Here is an 18,001-nt window from a genome sequence, read left to right as displayed (position 1 = left end):
ACCTCGGCAGCGTAAATACGGAGGTGTTCTGTTTCAGGTGGGCTTGAGCCCTTGGCCTTCTTCTCCGCCCTTGGGCTGTTAGTCGTTAGACAGTGAGTAGGCAATGTTAGAAGTCCTAAACTTTTATTAGTAATCAGTGATGTTTTGGTACGTGCCTGGATATCACTTGCAGCTTCACTGACCGCCCCCACAATCGATCTAGTATTTTTCTTCATAGACAGACAGATGCATTGTTAGATAGTTAGATAGATAGATAGTGCTAAGTTTAAACGGTTTCCCACTATAATCCAGTCACGCAGTGAGCACGCCGCTGACCGTACGAATACCCACGCGCTGATTCATCCACGGCATTCCTCTCCGTCTGCCTGCGGCGGAGGGGAGATGACCACACCCGATTCATGAGTCAAAGCGACGCTGACGGCCAACACACCTGAGCTGCTGAAGAACTCTCTGGCGTTATGTTTCCTTCTGACATTATGTTGGAGGAGAGCGAATAACCCGCCCCACAGTCTACTCTTGGCCGACGCGTCGTGGTGTTGCCGGCTCGCCATCACACTCTATACGACCAGACCTGCCATCTGCAGAGCTGTCTGCAGCTATTTTGTGTGTACTGCAGATTCCGCATAGAAAGCAGACTTGGTGAAAAGAGAAGCTGCTGTAATAACAGCTGTGGCATTCATCGGGGCCGTCGCCGCGGCTCTATTACAAGCGCACACATAAAGAAAACGGCGGATGCTGTTTGATGACACAACTGAGGTGTCGTCCACAGCCGGGTGAGGCTCCGCAGAGCAGGGATGGAGCGCCCAGCAATCAGAAGAGAGAGCGTCCGCCTCGTGAAGGCCATGTTGGCAGTCGGGCCACACATGCTTTACACATGAGGGACGGGCAGGGTTCACCAGCCCTGCGTCTGCTGTAACACTCCCCATACACCGACAGACGCACACAGACTGACGAAATGCCCGCACTCTTCCTGCTCATTCCCTCCGTCTTCCCAACACGTGCATCCCTCAGGTTTTTTTTGTTTTTTTTCCTCTGCCTCTAATCTGGCCCACAGATGGAGAGTTTTTTTTTATTGCATCTCGGCCTACTACACACACACACACACACACACACACACACACACCAGGAGCTAGTTCTGGAAAATTGTAACATGAACTGAGAGAGGGGAAGAAAAAAAAAAAAAAGGAAACCAGAAGTGAGGCTGCAAATGGAAAAGACGACTCAGGAGAAAAAGAGGTTTTTCAGCGGTGGTGAAAAAGATAAACTGTGAAGCTCCAGGTCCGGTTAGGCTGAGCGGCGTTTCCCCCCCCCCCCTGTATTCAAATGCATCCGCACGATACTACTGTGGCTCTTCATAGTGTTTGTGGGACATTTTGTTTCCCCCATTGAACTGAGCCCTTACGGGAACGTGGAATTGGACCGCAGAGGCATTTCGACAAGGCCTGGTGGACGCACACTCGACGCAGGGGGAGGAGACGGCCGTGGTCTCGCTGGAGGGCCAGTCGAAGCAAAGCAAATAGTCACTGGTGGCGTCTGGTGTGAGAGGCGAGCTGTTTGAGGGGGGGGGGGGGGGGGGGGGGGTGCTGGATTGGCGTCAGTGGACTATTGAGCTCGTGCAGGTATCGAGAGCTGTGAATGCTCCACATGTTTCTACCCCTTCACTTGAAGGCGTAAATTCACAAGCGTTGCTAGAAATTCTTGAGGAAAGTCGTTTCTTTATTTAGGTTTCTGGTTTCTGGTTTCAATTTGGACTCTGTGGTTCACAGGAGTGTTTTCACCATCAGTGGCTGATGCGTTTGTGGAAATCACTGCAGTGCCTCTTGGTTTTATTACGTCTCCCGACAGCACCTCACCGTGCAGATTATTTACTGTTGAATGGAATTTTTTTTCTCCCAATGATGGGTGCAAAAAAAAAAAAAGCAACTGAAAACGCATACGAGTGGGAGGCAATTATGCACAAAGCGTTTCATAACTCTGGCACAACCCAAATAATCGTGCTGATTATAGCACAGTAAGACTGTGGGAGGAAAGAGAGGAATGCATGTTCAGGATAATGTAACACTGGCACTTTAAGACGCTTTAAGTTGCCTTTAAAACGGTTCAGTTCTGTGAGGCAGGAGGCAGCGGAACAGACGGACGTTGATAATCATATTTATTACACAAATTCATACAATTTGTGGGCTTCGACCATGGAATCATGGCCATTAATGGCAACAGAGAGAAAACTAAAATTCCACACTCCGTTAACCTAAAGCGCCGGGATTTGAATTGACTCGTGGAAGGATTAGGTTTTGGCCGGTAGTGGAGGGGGGTAAGCTGCAAGAAGGAATGTAGGCACTAAAAGTCAGAAACAACTACCTAGGCTGTGTGTGTGTGTGTGTGTGTGTGTGTGTGTGTGTGTGTGTGTGTGTGTGTGTGTGTGTGTGTGTGTGTGTGTGTGTGTGTGTGTGTGTGTGTGTGTGTGTGTGTGTGTGTGTGTGTGTGTGTGTGTGTGTGTGTGTGTGTGTGAACCACAGTTATTTCCTGGTCATTAGTTAGTGGTGGGTTGGCAGCCAAGGGAGCAGCAGCAGCACATTGGCCTTACACCAAAGAGTGTCATGCACAGTAAGAGCCTTCGAGGCCAAAGCTCAAAGTATCATCCAATTTTTATCTCTACAGTCAAAGCGAGGGCAAAGCTTTTGATTGAGACAGCAGACAGATGAAACACGCTCCCGCTTTCCTGGATAACCTTTGCTCCCTGTACGGTTAATTACCCCATTTTATTTTCTCTTTATGGATACATTTTATCTGTCTTCTTTAAAAAAGAATATGTAGCACCTTCTACTCTGCTGCTATTTGGATTTAAAAACCTGTCATTTGAGAACAAATGACGCTTGCTGTTGGGAAACTACAGTATGTTTGCCTGAGCCACTGGAGATCGAGTTGTTGAATGCTAAATGTTGAATACCCTGAAGTCATGTGTCATCTCTTAGTTAGCATTTCTTTCTTTAGCCTTTTGGCAACATGAGGTCAATGATACGGAATGAGAAGCACCATAAAACATGCCAACACACACGGTTCTTGAGTTTGGGTCTTCTAAAGGCAGCTAAGAACATAATTGCGTAAACAACAACAATAATGTTAGTTTTTTTAATGTTGACATATTCCTAGACAAAATCATTGAACCGCACGGCAGAGATGATTACAGTTTTGAATTTGCATGATGAGAAAAGTCACTGTGATCCCTTGAGCAAAGCATTAGTCACTGGCATGCGGTCTCATGGGAACTGTGGATGTTGACCAATGAAAAAAAAATAATCTGTATTTAATATGAAGCCTGTTCGTTGGAGATTGAGTTCAAGGTGATCAGTAGCTGGCTTACAATCAGCTCTAATGTTTTTTGGATGAATAAACTACATATATTAACTGCATTAACTGTCACCACTAGAGGATTTGAATGTATAGTGGGCATACAGAGAGATTGGGGTTGTGGGTAAGGGTCATCCACATTCCTTTCTGTGGTTAGGTTTAGCCAACAAAAGCACGTGAGGGAAGCATTGTGGTTCAACATAAATAATGTCACTCACTGTAACTTTTTCTGTTTCCAATCGGACCATGAATTTTCCCGAACCTTCCGAGTGCTGTCGGTACCTAAACACAACTCTGATATGATGTAGTCACACGTGGATACTGCTCAATCTGCTATTGAGGTTGAAAAATGGCATCTATGAATATTTTACTGACATTAATAGAAAACGGAATCCAGACAGTTATGTTTACTTCCAAAAATGTTCCTGCTGATGCTAATTAGTTACAAAGACAATGACACATATTTGTCAAATTGTAGCGGTCCAATTCTGTAAATATCCATGTAGCATTCATTGTAGAAGAAGATAAACTACACAAATAGTGTTTTGGCAGGTACCCACTTGAGGATAGTTGGGGCAGGCGGGTGGGGACTCAGTTAAGGTCATTGACAGACTGAGCTTGAGTGATTTGAAGCATCCCAGTGCCGCCTCACTTTCACGGAAACTCAGTTAGAGCAGCTGAACTAGTAAACAAACCAGGAGGCCAGAGTTATGGGAAAAGTTGGCAAGCAAGGCTGTGTGTGTGTGTGTGTGTGTGTGTGTGTGTGTGTGTGTGTGTGTGTGTGTGTGTGTGTGTGTGTGTGTGTGTGTGTGTGTGTGTGTGTGTGTGTGTGTGTGTGTGTGTGTGTGTGTGTGTGTGTGTCTTTGTAAACGATGCCACGGCATGCTGAGACTTGGCCAAGGTCTTTGAGAGGAGCAACTCACCCAGGGCCGGAAAAAACACTTTCCTTCCTCACTACTCACGCTCGGCTGGCTGTTGTGAATCTCGTGAGAAACGGACGGAGAGGAGGAGATAGTCAAAAAGAGACGGCGTGCGCCTCGCGAATTCCAGGCGAAGACAGGCACTGCATGGGGGTTTCACAGGGCTGCAGATGAAAAGGGAGTGAGGCCGAGAAATGACGGTTTTGTCGTTTTGTGGCTCTGTTTCTGACGTGAAGTTCACAGGGGCAAGACAATATGGACATATGGACATATGGTTGCACCTCTTTCTTTAACACCACACCCCCCCTCCGTCTTTCATCACTCCTTTCAAATGTGCCGAGGTAAAGATGAATAGCTGTGACTGAATATTTTTATCTGTGTTAACTCAAAGCATTTTCACAGCCACGTCTTTCTCCAGTTCACTTCTGTTAATCTTGACTCAATGGTGTGAAATGAAAATGTGCATATTGGCATCTCTTCCCACTTCCTCCCTCCCTCCCTCCCTGCGTCTCCTTCTCTCTCGCCCCCCTCCTCTTTCTCCCTCTCTGTAAAAAGCTGAGTTTCTTTATTTCAGATGGCAAAAATTAAGGGAACTTTCTGTCTGTGTTCCAGGCCAGATAAAGTAAGGAAAGCCCCAATATTTCATCCCCCTGTGTTTTTTATTAGGCCTCGGTCTCACACTCTGTCATTACGGTTCACACACACACAAACACACCCACACATTTGCACCAACTTTCTATAAATAGAGAGCCACTGTTATAAGAATCAAACAGAAATGTCTTAAGATGGATAGATTCAAATAAAAATAAATAATAAAAGGGTGGGGGGTGGTCTTGCAGAACTGCATTTTCAATTGATCACATATCAATCAATTTCCCGTGCTGTCTCACATTTCAATGCATTTTTCTCTCCGCTTCGCTGGCGCTCCTGTCTTTGTTTATCAAGTCAAGTCAACTTTATTGGCAATTTCTGCAAAATGTTCCAGATACACAGAGGAATTGAAAATCCGTTTCTCTCGGAAGTACAAAAAAAATAAGATAAGTAATATATGCAATAAATAAATTCTAAATAGTGCAAAAGTAAAAGTAAGGCAAAACCAAACGGTATAGAAAAACAAAAGAATTTGAAAATGGCCATTAGAAAGCTTCTCTTCCTAACAAATGACTGTTCGGCTGACAAAAAATGTACAAAGCATAAATCAGGTCCGGAAAAACGCCTGATGCTGGCTTTGTATAGCCATTAATGAACAAATTGACAAAGATGGAACATTAATGTTGAACATCATCGACATTAGAAAATGTATCATGTATTTAAATTGAACAAGAAAAATCTGTATTTTTCCCCTAAACCAACTTCCAACTAACAGAATGTTTCAGTTGATGGTCGTGTACTTTCCCAGAGGCTCCCAGAGGGCAGCAGCAGAGAGGGGAGACTGCCTCCAGCCAGTTCCCATGCCATGCAGAGAACCAGCTCACTGTGGCCTGGCTCTGGAGCTTAAACAATGTCCGACCTCAGCGAACCACAGCTGGTGGAGACATTAGCTTTGCACCAGACGAGAGGTCAAAGGGGCATTGGATCTCACAGGGCCCTGCAGCCCATGCTCGCGGCCGTACAGGATGTCCTGTGTACCACTTCTCACCCTCTGTGAGTCAGCCGCTCCTCTGGTCCTCATGATGTGATAAAAGCCAAGGGCAGAGCTAAGGGTGGAGGTCAAACCGCTCATCTCTCTCTCTCTCTCTCTCTCTCTCTCGCTTCTCTCTCTCCCCCTCTGGCTCATTGTGACAGGCGATCAAACCAGCGGCACATGAATCAATAAGACATCTCCTGCCATTGCATCTCTCTGGTTCAGCTCTGCAGGGACCTGGACGTTAAAACTAAGAGACCAACAAAGACGGAGAAAGAGACGGGGATGGGGCATTAGATAAAACCAAAAGCAATCTGTTCTTGTTTCCCTCCTGAGGCTCCTAAATGCTTTTCCCTGGACTGTTAGTCACAGTACAGACACCTGGATTAGTCCTGCAGGATGAACACACTTAGTAGTTTCAAACACTGTACATGAGACGTCTGCCTTATACGTTAACGTACACAAGTCTGTTGTCACTGTGGAACACCTCTGTCGAGTTTGTCTGTGCGATTTTCATCCACTGTACATTTGCAAGAATTGCTGAGATTTTTTTTGTTGCCCATGTGACCAATACACAGAAGTAGAGAGGTATTGCATCTAGGGCTGCAACTAACGATTATTTTCATAAGTCATAAATCTGTCAATTATTTTCTCGACTAATCGATTAGTTGTTTGGTTCATAAAATGTCATAAAATTGTGAAAAATTAAGATCGTGTGTCCCAAATCCCAAGATGATGGGGTTTTTTTTCCACACACCAAAGATGTTCAGTTTACTGTCACAGAGGAGCAAAGAAATCAGAAAATATTCACATTTAAGAAGTTGAAATCAGAGAATTTTGATAAAAACGATTAATTGATTATTAAAATAGTTGGCAATTGATTTAGTAATCGATTACTAATCGACTGACTGTTGCAGCTCTAATTGCATCTGGAGTCCAGCGGACCATGTGCCTTTCCATTTAAATTAACTCTTTATTTACCTTTAAATCCACTGACTAGAAAATGTTAGATACTATTCTATCTGCAGTTGAGTGTAGATTGATGAGAGGGAAAAAATAACTTCATTTTAGTATGAGGCTGTAACATTTTGGGACAAATGAAATCTAGCTTCAAGCTGTGTTTTTAAGGCCGCAGAATTTCTTTTACAAGCCTTGTGCATCTGTGGTGGGGGGGGGGGATAAATCTGCGTTTCCTGCTTTTACACCGTCGTCCGGTAAAACATGAGTCAGTTGTAATCTGTACAGTACATTCCAGTTTCAGCCGGAGATGCGTCTTCAACAGGCAATGAACTTTACACTCTGTGGCCCAACCTCACACAAATGAACATCATTAAGGTATTAAAATGGGGAGTTATTTATTAACCCCAGAGGTCAGAATGCCCTGCTCCATCCTGAGCAGCTGTTAATGGCGCGGTGAATGACCTCTTTCAGCAGCGGACTGCCCTGTGGAAACTGGCTCATGTCGCGAATAATCGGCGCACACGTGTCTCACTCTCGTGTCTTTCTCCATCGCCATCGTCCCCAGTTACTTTCATCTCTGCTACAAACACACACACACACCAGAAGAAAAAAGTGTGTGTAGCGGCCATATATGTTTGAGTCGGTGATTAGAGCAGTGGGAGTAAAAAAATATGTCAGAGCCTTTTTTCTGGTCCAGAACGAGTGAAGGAGGAGAGACGTGAAACGACAAAAAAAGACTCAATTATTCCGCAGCTATTCCCTCGTGTACGAAACCTGACTGGTGTTGTATCTTCAGACGGTCTCTGTACTCAATTTACTGTGTGTGTGTGTGTGTGTGTGTGTGTGTGTGTGTTTTGCTGGAAAATGATTATGTTTCTCCTCCAGCTCGGCCGGTCGAGCTCCGGTACCATCTGGCGCAACACGCCATCCTCCGCGCCCCACTCCAGTCCACTGGCCTCTCAGGCTTGCTTAGCACTAACCCTGCAGGCCTTTTTAAAGACCCCTTCACTGTTGCTGAATGACCCCCGCCTTTGTTTTCCTCAAGACTTGTGAATGAAGCCAGAGAGGGTCTACAAAGCTAACGAAAAGGCCACAGCAAAAAAAAAACTAAAAAAGTGGAGGTCAAGCTGTCACTCTTGTTTCCTTTTCCCGTGCAGAGAACATTTTCCCCTGACTTTTTCTTAGTATTGATACATAGTTGTGTTTGTACACCGTGAAATGGCAGTGCTGATGGACGACAGACTTTATTACTGAAGGCTTTTCTTTTTGTTTTTCCTGTGGACTTCTTTTCACAGCACGCGCACAGAGCTGGAGGTCTTTAATGCCCGTCTCCTGTATATGTGAATTATGAATGTGTGAAACTACTGCAGAAGTCCAACTCTACAGTGCTTGTGGTTGTGTGCAACTGTTCCCCTTGGAGAAAGAAAATATCTGAATGCTATTTTAGCATTTACAGGGAGCAAATAATGGCCCGGTCACCACCCGTTTCAGGGAGGCGTGGACTGGCTACTCAGCTCTCCAGCACATTAGTGTCTGTGAACGGAAAATAGGTTGCAAATGGAAAGTAAAAGTAAAGCAGGGAGTTTTGGTGATGGCAACGAATGGGCTACAAGAGAAGCTCTGTGGAGCTCAATCGCTTTTTAATTTTGTCCGCCAGTCACCAAACACACTCCTCACCTTTCTGCCTCGGAGCTGGCTTGTGTGTCGGCAAACTTGACTGTTTGGACTAATAATGTTTAGAGGAAAGAGTTGCTAGGCAGTTTGTCAGTTTTTTTCCGTTGTCATGCCCCTTTAACAATATGCGAGATCACTCGAGTGATTGTGTACGGACATCCATGAGTGGGGAACACGTGTGTTGATCCGTTGGCACCTCATGCACCTGCAGAGGATGACCTGGTTTTTGTTCACTACTGAACATGAGCATGTTGTCGTTGGCAACCCAAAACATAATGCTTCCTGTGTGCGTGTGTGTGTGTTAGTGTGTGTGTGTGTGTGTGTGTATGTGTGTGTGTGTATGTGTGTGTGTGTGTGTGTGTGTGTGTGTGTGTGTGTGTGTGTGTGTGTGTGTGTGTGTGTGTTTTTGTGTGTGTGTGTGTGTGTGTGTGTGTGTGTGTGCGTGTGTGTGCGTGTGTGTGTGATAACTGATAGGTCAAGATCTTAAGCCCTGCGGAAGCTCGAAAAGGTGAATCAGAGCAAAAACAATCATGTCTCTAGCTGCAGTTCGAGGTGAATGACTAACAGCTCTCCAGTCGAGGGTTATTGTAGTTTATCATTTAATCTATTTCCCTCAGTAAGTATATAAGAAAGTGACTTTGTTCCTAAACTACCTTTCTAAGATTATTTGTATTTAAAGTAGCATTCTGTTTGATTTTTTTAAACAAATATAGCTGAAAATACATTTTTCATAATTTGATATTAGCACATATTTCATCATACAATGATACATATATTATATTACACATATTATATCTCATTATTTAAACTTTTGTTTATCTACATAATTCACTTATGTAAACACATGCTGCCATTTTTTGTTTTATTATTTACTTTTCCATTTAATTCAGTTGAATTCAGTCTAATTTATTTCCAGATTAAAAAAAGCAACAAAACAAAACTAGAAATGACCCCAAAAAATGCATCCATTGTCCATATTAAACCAAACTGTCCGCATCACCATGGCCGCTTCTCAAAATGCTCAAATAAAAGATCTGCTGGTGCATCTCGGTTCTATAATATGAAGGTTTTGGTCCCAACAGTGCATCACTTATTATATATTCACTCATCTCTTCACACATATCCTATACGTTATCACTGCCCGACATCAGTACATTTCTGCTAATTAACATAACTTTCTGATTTCATTTCATATGGTCTTATCTGGCTTGGCCTTTAAATTCAAATCAATTCAGTTATTATTATCAATATCCTTGACCATCACTGTAATAAGTAATTTCCTCTAAATTGACTGACCGTATTCTATTTATGTTAAAGGTTTTTTTGGTGTGTTTTTTCTGCTGTCGCAACATGAAGTCCGACAAATACCTGCGACTGAATGACACCGACTCACTGCCTCAGTCAGACATGTATGTCCTGCAGGGTTCGGGCTACAAGCCCACACGTGCCCTCCAGCGTTGACTCAGTAAAGGCCAGTTGCCCTCGTCGGCGTGAGCCGCTGGTCCCGCTAATGTTTCATCTCTCTGGATAATCTGGAGCGAGGCCAACACAGGCCTCGGGACGCCGTCTCGCGGCCCAGCTGTGCGGCACGGTGCAGGAAATGTCCTGATTAAAAAGTCATTTGATTTTGATCTACATTAATGACAAATCTACTGATGTGCTGGGATCAGCTCCTATTTTTAAAAATACATTTCCTTGGTGATAATGGAATGATCCCTCGAAGGATTTTTTCAAATGACTGAGTTTTGGAATCTTGATTTAGTCACAAAGACCACATTAATTCCAAGATCACACAATATGGAGAAGAGCATTCGTTCAAGTTACAGTATTGGCCATGGCCAAGAAATAGTTAAGTACATGACCATCCATAAAAAGGCTAATTGATATTTTTCCGGTCCTATTTTTGTACACGATCCGTGGGTATAACATGTTTGACAGACCTTCAGAGGTGCCGGCAGGACATTCCTGACCTTAGGACAGAGCGAGCTTTGTCCCAATGTTCCAAGTCCTCCTGCTAAGCTCAGCCCTACCTCGTCTGTATTTGTACCTTTCTATTTTGTTTCAACCTCTCCAGGAAAGGGGAAAAAAAACTGTAAATCTATTCCCTCATTCGCTTTCGGATTTTTTTTTTTTTCCAGTTTAATGCTGTGGCCGATCGATTTATTGCCATGTGCTCACTTCCCTGATATTAAGTGTCTCTGACTGAAAGGAACAATAAATCCGGCCCGATGGGTCATTATTTTGCAGTGCGCCACCTTGAGCGGGGATGATGTGGCTGGTCTCCATGTTCCACACTGGATGTAAGGCTCTGACGCGGCGCGGCAGAAACTGTTGACTCGGCGCTCTGAAAACATCAGGCGGCACAAAGAGAGACTGTCTGGCCAACGGCCGCGTCTAGAGAGCAGCAAGCACCTCACTAATCCTGATGTCGAACGTAAACATGGCCAACCCCCAGAGCACTGCTTGTGTACCATACTTTGACGGGGGCCGAAGGCGTCCGCGATGGGCCCCGGATTGGTGGAGAAAGCTCCTGCTCCCGGTTTGTTTTCAGTGTGGAGAGAGAAGCCCACTTTCTTCTCAGAAAACTTAAGGGCAAGCTGTGTAGAGGAAATAACGAGGAGAGAAAGTGTGAGAGCAGCAGGAGAGAGATCAGTGGCGGGATAGACAGCTTGGGCTCCTCTCCTCTCTAACGCTTCCTGACACCCTGGCTCATGCATGTCACTCATCTCAGCCCCAAGGTGACAGGCTGTGTGTGTGTGTGTGTGTGTGTGTGTGTGTGTGTGTGTGTGCGTGCGTGCGCGTGTGCGCGTGTGTGCGTGGACTTCTCGGTGTCTCTCATAATCATCCACCCTCACTTACTGCATGCGCTTAAAATCTCCAGCCAGACTCTGAATCAGCCAACACTCTGACTCCCACCTTAAGCAGCCTCGTGTCCATCCTCCAAGCTATTTTTTTTATTTTTTCCACCACACTCCTTCACTTTTGCTCACCACTCTTCATTTAGTTTTTCACCACTCGGGGGTTGTACGGACTCGTCACAGGGGTCAAGCAAGCGAGTCGATAGCCACCTGCTGGTCTTCAGAAAAAGGCTCCAGGCTGTGCGGATGAGAGTGTTTCAGAAGGATATTAACTCCAGTTTTAGCTCTGCACTAAAAACAGAAATCCGCTTTTTCAGTAGTGGGTTTCACTCATCCTCAGTGATGCTCACAGCTGTTGATTATTGTGTTACAGAGGAGAGAAAACCATTAAGAGAGTGACTGGTCACACACGCTGTCTGGTAGGATCCAAATCCAAATAGCCTCGCCACCACGATCGGACTGACAAGGCCGGCTTTATGGAGCACGCTGTCACCTTTATCAGTGTGCCAGGGTTTCAGAAATCTATCCAGTTGGGTTTCTGAATATCAGAGGCTCCACTGGAACAAAGAGCTGCTTCAGAGGAACAGGAAATGACAGCGACAAAGAGAGCCTGTTGATGAGAGGCACAGATCGGCCTAATGAAAACCACACATTTGCCATTCAAATATCAAGGAACCTATTGTTGTTGTGGAGTCTGTGTGTGCATGTTATCTGTGCAGCACCTCAAGCCACTTAGTTTGCGTTGGCATCTTCAGCAGTGTACAAACAGCAGCCTGCAGGGATGAGTCACACATACTCATCTCTCCCACACATGTTTTGAATGTAGAAAAGCTTTGATTTGTTGATTTCAGTATATTTAAAGCTACGGTGTGAAATATTTAGAAGAACTTCTTCACAGAAATTGAATCTATTGTCCATAGAACTCTGAATGAGTTAAATATAGTTACATGAGGTGAACCCAACCTCTGTGTGAGTCGCCATGTTTGCTACGTCGTGTTGAATGCGGTTGTTGCACAAAACGGTCCGGACTACGTTGCATTCACGTTTAATTTATAGCGCTGTCGGAAGCTGAAAATGGAATTAGCGGTGCGCCACCATAAAGTGTCCCCTGTCAGTTGCTCAGTTTGCAACTGTACCACCAGACGCTGCCGGAAAAGAACAAAAATTACACACTGCGGTGAGCATAGATATGCCCTATATAACCCTCTGGAGTCTACAACCACACCGGTGTGATGTGTCTCGTGGGTTTTTGGGTTCAATATGTTAATACATTATGTAAAAGTGAAAAAAAAAAGCTGTCCGGTCATATAGGCCATGTGGTTGTTGTATATAGAGACGAAATCAAATACGGCCAAAATAGTCCAGTCCTTTGATTGCTCATTGTACACATAAAGCTGCACTAATTAATATTATTTTATCACCAGTTGATCAGTTGGCCAACATGTAACGTAAAAGGAATCGCTCACAATGAATGATCACCTGATTCAGCAAATGTTGTATGGTTCCCAACCAACAACATTTGCAGACGTGCAGATGTTTTTCAGAAAGATAAAAAACGTTGATTAAACCCACTGTTCCCGATTTGACCTTTAGCAACTAGCTGGTGAAGAAGTGAAGCATTTAGCCGCTGAAGAGTCTGATATTTCCCTCAGGAGTGGCAAGAGACCAAATCAGAGCTAAAAGGAGAATGAATAGTGGATTTGCATGAGGTAACATTACTCCCTGACATACATATGTCGGTGTCATGTTCCCAACTTGTCCTTCAGACCCCAAATGGCAAAAAAAAAAAAAATCAATTATTGCTGCTTTAAGTGAATTTTTACTGAAGCACTAAAAATCAAATACATTTTGAAATGGAACAGTCAGTTTGCCTTTTCAATTTCTACCTTATAAAACCGGATTCAATAAAATTGTCTGTTGATCTGCTGACTATACTCTAAAGAGCATCGGGGTGGAATTGGTTGTTAAGTGAATTTATATGAATTTATGTTCCGTACGTTTTAAGTTAAGTTATTATACTTCTCATGGATACTTATAGACACCTCTGTCTTTGTTTAAACTGTAGGTGGCTGATGATTTAATAATAGTATAAACACACTTGAAATGATGATTTTAACACGTTTAGAGTTAAACAATCCTGGTAATTACTTTCTGCATGTTTGACATCTCCACAATCTACCCACTCACTCCACTTTTATACAACAGCTTTCACTCCCCCCCATTTTCATGAATCTCTATAACAGAGGGAAAAAAAAATCTTTTTGGATCCAAGTTTTCATTATAATGGGGGTTTTTTATAATTCAGTTTCTATTGTTTAAGAGGATATCTTCTACCTTCAGTTGACTGCTAGAGGTGCTCGAGGATTATTGTGCATTTTTTTCTGTATTGTGGTTCCGTGGCATCGAGTAGGACTCTTGCGACCCAAGATAAATGATTTAAAGTTAATAGGTTAATAGGTAATAGTTAATTTCCTGTAGTTTATTCAGAACTCAGGGCCCCGCATCTACATGAGTAAGGGATGGATAGGCTACAGTTGAGAAATGACTGTAGACAAAGACATTTGCCTTGCGAGTCGCTAAATGTCGTTCTGGGCTAATTATGTGCAATAAAATGCCAATTGGGCTGCAGACCAACACTTGAAATGTCACTTCTGTACATCCACACGAAATGTCACTTGGGTACATCCACACGAAATGCCACGGAATGGGTTTTCTTTCCCAAATTGTTGTGCAGCATTCACCCTCCTTTCTCTGTGTGTGTATGTACAACACATACACACACATGCACACACCAGTGTAGACATGCACAAACACAGATGATGTGGCGGTCTACATTCTGCATGGACACATAGCTGTTTTGATGAAATTATAATGACAACGAAGAAGGTGTCATGTGGTGTCATTTAGGCTCATGTGTTGTTATGGTGTCTCTCTCTCTCTCTCTCTCTCTCCCTCCCTCCCTCCCTCTCTGGACATACGTGTGGAGGAGGAAGTGGATGACAATGTGCCAAGGAACTGGAGGGAAAATGTGAAGCCACCCTCCTTTAATCATAATAGCAGTTATCTTGTGTGTAATTTGTAGCCGGGTGGCACCTAAATAAATCCCCTCTCTCCGTCCTCCCACTCCACACATTCACACAGACACATGTCAGGCGGCTGGTATCGCTGCACGTATGGGGACACCCAGGGGCCTTCGATGTTCTCCTCCATGATAGATCGAGGCGTGGAACTGCGATCGGCCCTGTAGAGAGAAAAACAGTTGTGCAGAGAGGTTTCTTATCTGTGTGCAGATGTTTGATGTAATCCAGAGCAGATAGTCATTCCTCCCAGAGTCAGCCCGCCACGCCACCACTGCCTGCTGCAGGAAGGACGCCGCCCTGCAGCAGAATGTGGCCGCACCGCGTTTCATCTCCTCCTCAGCTCGCACTTGTTCACTCTGTATTCGGTTAATTTTTGCTAGTATCTGCAAACCCGATCAAAGTATAATATTATTTTTGTCAAATAAACTTTAAGTCGGTAGCAATTATGTATTTCAAAGTGTGGGATGGGTTATATATATAACCTTGGTTCATGCCAAGAACAGTTTGTATCAAAGCTGTGCCGTCATATTGCCTGAGATGACATTAAATACACCAACATATGACCAATTTTCTGTGTAAAGTAAATAGGGTCTTCTTCTGAATAAGTAAGAAATCTATACATAGGATCAAAAAAAAGCTCACAGTTGTTTATATAAGGACGAAGCAGGCTAATTTCAGTGAAAACTGGAGAAAGGGAGGACTCCATGTTATTATGACAATGGGTCAGGAGAGTGACAAAAGGCTGTTTGTCCAGATAGATGTCAGCTGTTGCATGTAAACACACAAAAAATGTGTGTGTGAGTGCTGGTGAAAGACCAAAATAATGACATGTACACAGAAGTAGGCCCTCTGTAAGAGCGCCCTCTGTTTTTCTAAAGCTCTTCATTTACTTCCTGTAAAGTTTCTATTCAGCAAAAACGCTGTAAGCCTTCTGCCCAGCACCAAACAACAGACAAGCTGATGAACATAGTGGAGCATTTACAATCCTCAGGAGTTGGTGAACACAAAACAGAGGTTAAAGAAATACAAATAAATGAATGTTGTACTTATATTCATCATGAGGCCACAGACATAACTCAAAAGATAAGTGCTATGTTGTTCCATAGCTGCTGGATGTGTAAATAAGCAGTTGTTGGTGATGTTCACCATATCACATGTATGTGACGACCAGTCTTTCCAGGTTGTTCTGCTGCCCCCAATTGGCCAAAGCAATCCATTGATACTGCTTCAAAGAATCAAAGCATGATAAGCTGCTACTTCAATAGAATTATTCTTTCACTTTTGTTACTTTGCTCCACTGTTCCTTTCAATAAGTGATATTACAGTCAAAGATCTGCCCGTATATAGATTAACCACAAACCATTTGCCGTTTTCTTTTCCCTCCCCACAGGGCAGGAGAGCTTCAACTCTCGCTCCCTGGCCCTGCAGGCCCAGAAGAAGATCCTGAGTAAGATGGCGACCATGGTGGTGGCCAACATGCTGACCGACGACACGAGCAGCGAGATCTTGGATGAGCTCTACAAGGCGAGCCGGGAGTTCACCAAGAGCAAGAAGGAGGCCCACAAGATCATCAAGGACGTGATCAAGATCGCCCTGAAGATCGGCATCTTGTACCGCAACCACCAGTTCAGCCCCGACGAGCTGGACACAGTGGAGCGCTTCAAAAAGAAGATGAACCAGGCGGCCATGACGGCGGTGTCGTTCTACGAGGTGGAGTACACCTTTGACAGGAATATCCTGTCGGAGCTCCTGCTGGAGTGCAGGGACCTGCTTCACGCCCTGGTCGAGCAGCACCTGACCGCGCGCTCGCACGCGCGCATCGACCACGCTTTCAACCATTTTGCCCACGGCGACTTCCTGGCCGAGCTGTACGGGGACGGAGAGGAGTACAGACTCTCCCTGAGGAAGATCTGCAATGGCATCAACAAACTGCTGGACGAAGGAACGCTTTAACCCCCTCACCCCTGACCGCTTTCACCTCCAGCTCTTGTTCCTCTTGCTCGTCTTCTCGCTGGTCTCTCCTGCCTCCTCCTGTTTCCTTTCCACTTGCTCACCCGTGACCGCTCACATCCTCTACTGTCCTTTTTTTTTTTTTTTTTTGCTCTTGTCTTCCTGTTTGTGCTTCTGCATCAATTTCAGTGGAGCTTGTTGTAACATCCTGATGCAGTTGGGCGACGCGGGAATCTTTTTTTTTTTCCATGACTGTCTTTGCACTCAGTGACTCATTGCTGCACACTGGGACAACCTGTTTCAAGCTGTACGCGTTACATGTCATTCTCTTTGTTCGCAAAAGTGTACTGTACCAATGGCCAAAAAATATACGTTAGGTATACTGTATTTGGATATGGAAGATAATCAGTAGTAGTGATCTGTGTGTCGCTCTCTGTGTGTGTGTGTGTGTGTGTGTGTGTGTGTGTGTGTGTGTGTGTGTGTGTGTGTGTGTGTGTGCGTGCGTGCGTGCGTGCGTGCTCAAATAATGTGTTTGTACATAAGAACAACTATGACATGGTGTGTGTAGTATGTGTCAGTCCTACGTGTCAGTCTTCTCTACAAGGGTATAACACTTGACTTTTATTAAAGATTTCTTGTAAACATTCTTTTGCAGTTCTTCTCAACAAAACCTCCACGTGAGCTGGTACAGTATTTTATGCTATATATATCATAAGAAGTATTTCTCTCCCACGAGGGGTCGCTCCTTCTTGTTGGCAGTCACAGTGATCATTTCCTCTCGTGACTCATTTGTTTGACACCGTGTGAAGGAAAACAATGATTTGCCGGCCTGCTGACCAATTCTTTTCAGAATAGTGCCTCGAATGTACTAACACTAAAATGCCTAAAGATTTCACTGGGAAAACATCCAGGATGATTGGAAATGAATGGATGGGTCCGATCTGGAAAATAAGCCACAAATGGCGCATTAAGCGACTACTTTCCTATCTCCTTTGGCCCACATGCCTGCCAGGCATGAATATGTCATCACATGTTTTGAAATGAGCTGGGAAATCAGTGATTTTCTCATTTCTGGTTCGTCAGATTGCCTCTGTTCTACTCCTCTGCTGCCCGGTCCAGGAAAACATTTCAACTGGTGGCTTGGTTGGACTCCAGCTGAATTATGATTTGGTCCAGTTTTAAGCCTCCGTCTCTACTCGCAGAAACACAAAACAGACAGACCACCCACTCACGGAGCACCCATTTGCACTCATGTACTTCCTGTTTGGCAGACACGCTCAAAGCAGACTACTTAAGCAGCAACAGTCTATATATAATAGTTCCTGTATATGAATTTAGTGTGTTCAGCACAATTCTAATTGGAGAACCCTTATTTTAGTTCTTTTCTAGTCACTGATCACTCAAAGCACTTGACTGTACAAGTCACATTCACCCACTCACACAGATTCATGCAGCGTTGCTATTTGCCACGCAATTCCTGTCACATTCATAAAAGAGCCGACCCAGGGTTAAGAGTGTTGCAGACCGGGGGAAGCGGGGATCGAACCGCTGACCTCGGGGCTAGGGGACGACCATCTCTTCCTCCTG

The 18,001-nt window shown here is 44.4% G+C and overlaps 1 protein-coding gene across 1 annotated transcript in view; it reads left to right on the top strand.

Moving 5' to 3' along the window:
• Nucleotides 1–17,058, top strand: part of tnfaip8l3 (tumor necrosis factor, alpha-induced protein 8-like 3) — a 19,318-nt gene extending 2,260 nt beyond the window's left edge. Inside the window, exon 2 of the mRNA XM_035627470.2 lies at nucleotides 15,855–17,058. Coding sequence (XP_035483363.2) covers nucleotides 15,855–16,417 — 563 coding nt within the window. The 3' untranslated portion in view covers nucleotides 16,418–17,058. The remainder of the gene's footprint in view (nucleotides 1–15,854) is intronic.
• The last annotated feature ends 943 nt before the right edge of the window (nucleotides 17,059–18,001 follow it).

The sequence above is a fragment of the Scophthalmus maximus genome, chromosome 4, assembly GCF_022379125.1.
Source record: "Scophthalmus maximus strain ysfricsl-2021 chromosome 4, ASM2237912v1, whole genome shotgun sequence".
NCBI classification, from domain to species: Eukaryota; Metazoa; Chordata; class Actinopteri; order Pleuronectiformes; family Scophthalmidae; genus Scophthalmus; species Scophthalmus maximus.
This window is presented reverse-complemented; position numbering and strand designations above follow the sequence as displayed.